At 42.4% G+C, this 8,649-nt stretch overlaps 1 protein-coding gene across 1 annotated transcript; it reads left to right on the top strand.

Annotated features, from left to right (window-relative positions):
• The first annotated feature begins 1,973 nt into the window (after window positions 1-1,973).
• On the top strand, window positions 1,974-3,984 carry LOC140851485 (uncharacterized). The gene is made up of 2 exons (XM_073243022.1): window positions 1,974-2,126; window positions 3,736-3,984. The coding sequence occupies exons 1-2, from the start codon at window positions 1,974-1,976 to the stop codon at window positions 3,982-3,984; spliced, it is 402 nt and encodes a 133-aa protein (XP_073099123.1).
• Window positions 3,985-8,649: the final 4,665 nt, after the last annotated feature.

Here is an 8,649-nt window from a genome sequence, read left to right on the forward strand (position 1 = left end):
CAAAACGTATGAAATTAATATTGTTAGGAGGATATAGACAGAATATGTCATTACCATTCAGTTAACTATCCTAAGGGACATGTAAGTAATAAGTTACAATTTTCAGAGATTAAAATACAAACATAGAAAATAGGATATGTTACGGATAGAAAATTTGGTGTCTAAATCAAAGACACTGGCAGCCCTCAATCACGATCGGCCTAAGGGTCGGCTGTAAACCTATGCATTGGCAGCCGACCTCTATCTCCATCAACATCGTACGTTGGCTACCAACATCTAGTTCGATCGACCTCTACTTCGGCCGATCTCTGCTTTGATATTATCATACTTGAAAGGGTTTACCGACCGCATCCGTGCTCCCTTCAAATCATGCAATCGCTTGAGTAGCTAGCCACGAGCTGGATAAGGCAATCACAACGACCAGATCCCAGAAAATCAAGCCAAAAATCTCGGAATAACACGTTCGAAGAAGTCGGGATGGCCTTCAACAACTCTTCCCTCTTGCGGCTCTGCCCTCGATTTATAAATAAAGATAACTAGGGGACCCCCAAAATATGCAATCTCTCCCTAATGCTCCTTCACATCTATTCTGCAAATTTCTAATTTGAGCATCGGAGGGTCCCCGCCAAAGCCAACCCTGGCTTGAGACTTATTTTGTAGATCAGACTATCGTGACTTTGCAATCATTGTCTAACTTTAGCCAACCTGACCCAAGTCAAAAATCTGCAGCAATAAATTGATGTTAGAGGAAGGGCCCAGGCCCACATTCGGAAAAGAGTATGAGATTTACAACCATGTCATCGTGCAAAACATCTTCATAGCGTTCCAATGCCATGACGGGCCGACTGGCTGAAAATCCGATCGAGAACCATACCCTGACTCAACAGTCGGAGATATCTCCGCAGTCGTCCCAACCAATTATGGGGATGAATCAGGATCAGTTCAACATGTTGGTCGAGCAAGTACAAGTGCTAACCGCAGTGGTCCATGCTATGCAGCAACCAACCCTGGCATAGGAGGCACCCCAGCAACAACCGTCTCAGCCTCTCCCACAAAGTCTGGAGCGAAAAAGATAGACTAGATTGAATCAACCTCAAAGCCCCAAATGGAGGAGACATTCTTCTACCTCTCACTTTGGTAAGGAATCTACTCTGAGCCGATCTCCATCGTACCATACAGAAGTCTTCATGGTCTGCGATGATGATGTCGACTGAAGACTGCAAGAGATGCACCAATGAATTGAGGCCTTGCAACATCAGGTCACAGACCAAAATGGGGAGCCAACTTTTGCATCGATCCACCCTTCAGTGATAGGATCATGCAGGAGCCGCTATGCCCCAACTTCAACATGCTGCAGCTAGAGAACTACGATGGATCGATCGATTTGGTCGACCTTTATGGAGCAAGCGATGGGATTCTATGCCGAGTCTCTCCCTTGATTCTCAAAAAAATACTTCGAGATTGATATTTGGATTTAAAGTCGGGCTCAATCTACTCATTTGACTAGTTGAGTCAGTCGTTCATCACCTACTTCATCAGCAGCAGGAGGTAGCACTGGGAGTCTGACTCCCTAGTGGATATCAAGCAGAGGGAAGAGGAATCCCTCCACACCTATAGATGTGAGCCACTTTAACATGGCCATCCTGAAAGTATGAAACTTGGACCAATCGATTGTAATGACTATCCTAAAGGGTGGACTTCAGAAGAATGCTCTTTTCTTTTTCTTAGATAAAAAATATCCGAAGGACTTCACCAAGATGCTAGAGTGGGTTGAGCAATATGTTCGAGCTGAAGAAGCCTTCGACAAGCATGGGGCCTCGATCGATGCCATGATCGAGAAAAAGAAGGAAGAACCAAAGCTCTCCCCATTCTGAGAAGATCCCTAATGAGTCGGCCAAAGTCTAGGACTCATCCTGATGTCACTGATCTAGAACTCTCCCTCAGAGCCAATGGCCTAGAAGCCCTAGAGAACAATGGAGCACATCACCAAGGAGGTGCATGTCGCCGCTGAGGAGGTTCATGAACTATACTCCTCTAAACACATCCCAGATGCAAGTGCTAATGAAAATCAGGGAACAGCTTCCAAGGGCAGAGAGGATGCAGTCCCGACTAGAACATTGCAACTGGCATAGCTACTCCCTCTACCATTGAGACCATGACCACAACATCGAGGAATGCATCCAACTTCAAGACAAAATTGAGGAGCTCATCCAAAGAGGTCGTGTAGATCATTTTATCTGATGCATAAGGGGGAGCGTGAGGATCCACCGAGGCTATCTCAGCTACCAAAATCACCTCAGGAGGAGCCCAAAAATCGACCTATAGCTGAGGTGATCAACATCATCACTAGGGGGCATGGCGGATCAAGGCTTGAAGAATCAGCAAAGAGGCAAAGGGCTGACGAAACAATCATCTTCTCTGAGAAAGATGTGAAAGGGATCCAGTTCCCACATAATAATATGGTGGTTATATCTTTAAATATTATAAAGTATGATGTATGTCACATCTTAGTTGATAATAAAAGTTTAGTCAACATTTTATTTTATGATGCATTCTCCAAAAGGGGCATTTTCTTGAATCGGTTAGATAGGCTAGACTCCTTGCATGTAGGATTCATTGGGGACACCATATCCATCGAGGGGTCATTATGCTACCAGTCATAACTGGTCGGGAGCTACACCAATCCACTACCAAATTGACTTCCTGATGGTCAGAGCACCCTCGGCCTACAATGCCATCCTTAGACGGTCAGGGCTGAATGTCCTTCGAGCCGTGATATCGACTTACTACCTATTGATAAAATCTTGGAAAGGGACAGAGTTGGAGAAGTCCAAGGAGACTAAGTGCTAGCACGACACTGCTATACAATCCTCCTCTAGGGAGCAAGATTATCCAATGCTGTTTCTATTAAAGGACTAGACACCACAATGAACTGACTGAAGGGTGGGGACAGCTAGTGGAGGACCTCATCACAATTTTCTTGGATGACGGAAACAACGGGCATATGTTTCAGATCGGGTCGAGTCTAGATGAGGTAACTAGAAATCAACTCACTTCCTTTTTATAGAAAAATGCTAATGTCTTCGTTGGTCACCCACAGATATGTCGAGCATCAAATCTGAAGTCATAATGTATCAGTTGAATGTGGATCCATCATATCGATCCATCAAGCAGAAGAAGCGAAGCTTTATCTCGAAGTGACAGAAAGCTATTACCAAAGAAGTAGACAAGCTAATTTGTGTCAGCTTCATCAAGAAGGTGATTTATTCGGATTGGCTCGTAAATGTGGTCCTCATAAAGAAGACAAATGTAAAGTGATGGATCTACATAGACTTCACTAATCTGAACAAAGTTTATCCAAAGAATAGCTATCCTTGACCTTAGATCGATCAACTGATGAATGTCATGTCACGCCATGAGCTCCTCACTTTCATGGATGCTTTTTTTTGTTACAATCAAATCTGGATGGCATCTGAAGATGAGGAGAAAACTATTTTTGTTATCGATCGAGATCTCTTATATTACAGGATTACACTCTTCGGCTTGAAAAATATAGATGCGACCTACTAACGACTAGTGAAAAAAATTTTCAAAGAATAGATGGATCAAAACATGACGGTATATGTGGATGACATGCTGGTTAAAAGTCGAACCTCAATAAATCACACCACCAACCTTAAGAAAATCTTTGTCACTCTCCGTAAATATCAGATGAAGTTAAATCCAATGAGGTAGGCCTTTGGGGTCGCCTCAAAGAAGTTCTTCGGCTTCATGATTTTATGTCGAAGCATCAAAGATAATCCTGAGAAGATCAAGGCCATGCAAGAAATGAATCCTCTAAAGTTTATCAAGGAGGTCCAGCATTTTGTGGGTAAGGTAGCCACCCTTAATCGGTTCGTCTCTAGATTGGCTGAGCACTGCCTTCTCTTCTTCAAAATTCTGAAGCAACCAAAAGACTTTAGGTGGATCGAAGAAAGCCAGTAGGCATTCGAAGAACTAAAGAAATACCTCAGCTTTGCTCCACTTCTTAGCAAGCCAGGGCCAGATGAAGAGCTATATCTCTACATAGTTATTTCACCAATTGCGATAAGCTCTTTGCTCATCCAGGAAGAAAATACGATCCAAAGGTCGATCTGCTACATCAGCAAAACTCTTCGTGAAATGGAGACTAGATATTCGAGACTTGAGAAGTTGATTTATGCTCTTGTCGTCTCTACTTGAAAGCTTCAACCCTATTTTTAAGCCCACACTATAGTGCTCCTAGCTAATCAGCCCCTGAAGCCCATCTCACGTTGGCTGGATACGTCAGATTGGTTGGTGAAATAGGCAATTGAACTCATAAAATTTGATATAAAGTTCTGACCCCATCCTTTTATCAGGGCATAGATATTAGCTAACTTTATCTTGGAATGTACAATTTTTGAGAAAAATATCAAGGAAGGTGGGCCATCGAAGGAAGATCCATCTGAAGAAGAATTCGAGGAACTATGAATCATGTATGCAGTGGGTTATCAAGCTCCGTCGGATCAGGAGTAGGCTTAATTCTCATCGGAGAAATCATTGTAGAGTATGCCTTATGCTTCGAGTTTTCAACTATGAATAATGAAACAGAGTATGAAATCCTCATTATTGGGCTCTGTAGTGACTTCCAACTAATAGTCAGTCAAGTTTGAGGAGACTATGAAGTTCAACAGAAAAATATGAAGAAATACCTACTGAAGGTAAAAGATCTAATCTCCGCTTTCACTAGTTTTGATATTCAACAGGTATCGAGGTCTGACTACTCTCGAGCGAATCTATTATCCAAGTTAGCGACTTCAGCACCAGGAGACCTGCCCAAAGATTCTTTCTTTGAAGTTGTAAAAAGGTCCAACACCGAAGAGCCACTTTAGTATTGCAGGTGGATAGCCAGCTGAGCTAGATAGACCCACTAGTCCATTTCCTCAAAGATGGGATGCTGGTATTAGATTCGAAGGAAGTCAGAATCTCAAAAACCAGGCATCCTGCTATGTCCTTTATGAAGGTAGGTTGTATAGAAGGTCCTTTTCTTTGCCGTTCCTTAAGTTTTTGCATTCCTCTAAGGCTAACTATGTCCCATGAGAAGTACATGAGGGGATATATGAAAATCATCTGGAAGGCAGGTCCTTAGTCTACAAAGTACTTTGATAAGAATATTACTAGCCCACTAGCAGCAAGATGCAGCTGACTTGACCAAGTGGTGTGATCAATGCCAGTAGAATGGGAACATTTAATATCAATCTGCTGTGCCACTGACCCTTAACGCTGCACCCTGGCCTTTTAAATAGTGGGGGATGGACATGCTCTGATCATTTTCTCAAACATTAGACTAGCAAAAGTTTCTAGTCATCGTAATTGATTATTTCTCTAAGTGGATGGAAGTTGAACCACTGATCCGTATCACTGAAGCAAAGATAAAAGACTTCATTTAAAAGTCCATCATATATTGATTCGATCTTCCGCAAGTGCTGATCACAAATAACAGTTGCTAATTCATCAGCACCAAATTTATCAAATTCTATCGCACTTGGGCATATCACACCATCTCACTTTGATTGGCTATCCTTAAGCCAATGGGAGGCCCAAGTAACTAATCAAACTCTTCTACAGGGCTTGAAATCCAAGTTGGATCATGCCAGAGCATCATGGGCCGACAAGCTCCATCATGTGCTCTGGACCTACTGAACCAATCAGAGGATACCCATCAGAGAACCCCCTTTCAGCCTCTCCTTTGGGACAGAAGTGGCCATCTTAGTAGAGATTGGGCTTCCTTCATTACAAGTCAAGAACTATGACGAACAAAGCAACCCTGAATTGCTCCGATCAAATTTGGACCTACTCGACGAAGTTCGAGAGAAGGACCGAATAAGAATGGCTGCCTATCAACATAGGGTTGCATGATGCTACAACTCTCATGTCCGTGATAAGATGTTCAGAGTTGGTGACCTGATACTATGCCGAGTAGAGGTGTCTTAACCAAATGAATAAGAAAAGCTATCCACTAATTGGGAAGGCTCTTATCAAGTGGATGAGATCATCAGACCAGGAATCTACCACTTGAAGCAACTAGATGGAACTCTGATACAGTGCCCATAGAATTCAGAAAACCTAAGGATGTACTACTAATAGGTGTAAAAAAAAAACTTTCAATAAAGTTCTTTTTCTTCTAATTCATAAGTCTTACAAAATATTAAGGGCCTCATACCTTACAACACCATCCAAGTCGATGAGAAGACCTCAACGACCAGGAAGCGAGGGCTAACCTAAGTCGATCCTCAATGGGACTTCATTTTCGAATAAAAATAGCCAATGGTGCTTCTGTTCTAAACAAAAATAGCTGATGGTGCTTCATTTTTGGATGAAAATAGCCGAACCTCAATGGCACTTCATTGTTGAATGAAAATAGCCAATGGTACTTCATTTTTGAATAAAAATAATCGATCTTCAATGGCGCTTCATTTTTGAACGAAAATAGTCAATCCTCCAAGGCGCTTCATTTCCAAACAAAAATAACTGATCCTCCTTGGCATGTCATTTTTAAGGTATCTTGTTTCGTAGCGAGAATAGCTACAAGAATAAAAGACTTCAGCAACCAAGAAGTAAGAGTTAACATAAGAGACCCTCAAGACTCTGTGATCCTAAACAAGAATGAGGTCTTCATTAACACACCCCTAACGTTAATCTGATGACTACCTTAACATGATGGGGTCGTAAAATCAACCACAAATGCAGAAGGCAATTTAAAATCAGCTATAGAGGTGGAATACCTTGAAGTCAGAAGAAACAGAAATATATAATAATATTTTATTAATTTCAAAAAGTCAAGATAACTAATTATAATATCTACAGACCAAATTGGTAAATAAAAGTATAAATTGATAACCGACCCTAGGTCTCAAAAAGATCATCCCTGGTTTGAGAAAGCCCCTCATCACCTTCATTTGCTATGTCGACAACAATCATGGGAAGCTCTGAATCATCGGAGGGCATTATTTTAAGAAGATCAGCATCGATCTTTGAGAAAAGCTGCTTAGCCAAAGATCTGTACCTTTTGAAGCCGACCTCATAAGCTGTTAGAGACACCTTCAGTACCCTATGAATGAGTCTTACCTGATTTATGGGAGACTTTGCTTCGATCCACTCAACCTTGCCTTTGGCAACATTGGTTGTCAACTTGCTATCCGCCACTCTCAATCGAAGCTCCATCACCGTCGACCTCTCCGGGTCAACCGAATATTTCAAGGTGGTAATTCTCTCCCAAGCAATGCAAAGCTCGTTTTGGAGCCGAATAACGTTCTCAGTGGCACCTCATCTTGTCTCTTCAATCGCCTCAGCCGAATCCACTAGGTATTCCAAGATAGCAATCCTCTCCCAAGCCATGCGAAGCTTGTTGTGAGAATATGCGATCATCTTCACAGCACCCCACTTTGCCTCCCTGGCGGCCTTGGACGATTTTGTGCAAGCTTCGGCCAACCAATTTCCTCTCTGAGGCATATGCCTTGTCGGTTTGCTTAATATTCTCTCTCAGACACTTTAGTTCTACAAAGGTCTTGGTGCAATTTTTTTATCCTTCCAAAGCCCTTCATTCGGCTCTAGAGGCCCTCTTCTTAGCCTTGTGAGCCTCTTCTTTGAGAGCCTTAATCCAAGCATTAATGGGTAAAGTGATGACTCTTGGTAAGGGTTTAGCATGGTGACAAGCAATTGTGCATCCATAAAATCTACACTGGCTGGACTGCATAAAGATAAAATTGAGAGCATGATAAAAATCAGAAGAGAACTTCAAAAGTAAGAAACTCTTTCATTAAGTAAAAGTTCTATTTTTCACATGACAAATTAAGCAAGAAAACAAAGGTGGAACCTTCAACAACCTTGGGCTATGGAATTTCTACGGAGCTTATGGGAACTTCCGTCGAAAGTCCAGAGGCTATTTTAGCAGTCGTGAGATTTGGCTGAGGCGATGCTTCAACAACCACAAGTCTTGTTTGAGGCCTGGCTTCGTCGATGGCCATAGGCTCTGACTCAAGCTACCCCTCGACTGCTGGCTCAATCGAAGGCTGGTCTTCTCCCAACTTATCTTCATCTAAGAAGGAGAAGTCCAACTCAGGGAGGCGTTTGGCTATTTTCTAACGTAACATATCTTGCTCGACAAAGAAGGCCACTTCAGCGAACTTGATCTTCTCAGCAGTGAACTCTTGAGAAGCATGGAATGCCCCAACTACCAGATAATCGGCCTCGATGATCTGACTTTTCATCTTCTTCTTGGCCTCAATAACTTTCTCCTAGGCCGCCTAACACTTCTACTTCTCTAGTTCAAGATCAGCTTCGACTATTTTTTGTGCAGCCTTTGCCTTCTTTTGTATAGCCTCCGCCATCGCCTGTGTTGCCTTAGCTGTCGTCGTATAGCCTTAGCTTTTTCTAGCACCCCTTTAAGGCACTTCGCCTTAACTTCGGCCTTATCAGCCTTTATTTGGAGGATGTCAGCCTTGGTACGAGCATCGACGACCTCTGACCATGCCACCTTTATGGAGTTGATAAAAATGGCGACGTAATGACCAAGCTTTGAAAGTGAGCAAGTCAGTTATTGAAAATATGCAGAAGAAAAAGTAGGATCAAAGAAACTTAATCGGATAA

The sequence above is a fragment of the Elaeis guineensis genome, chromosome 9, assembly GCF_000442705.2.
Source record: "Elaeis guineensis isolate ETL-2024a chromosome 9, EG11, whole genome shotgun sequence".
Lineage (NCBI taxonomy): Eukaryota > Viridiplantae > Streptophyta > Magnoliopsida > Arecales > Arecaceae > Elaeis > Elaeis guineensis.

Excerpts from the sequence above, each read along its gene's own strand:
- LOC140851485 (XM_073243022.1), top strand. The coding sequence starts at position 1,974 with ATGGAGCACATCACCAAGGAGGTGCATGTCGCCGCTGAGGAGGTTCAT. Across the intron at positions 2,127-3,735 it reads CGACTAGAACATTGCAACTG|GCCTTTGGGGTCGCCTCAAA; the intron begins GCATAGCTACTC and ends CCAATGAGGTAG.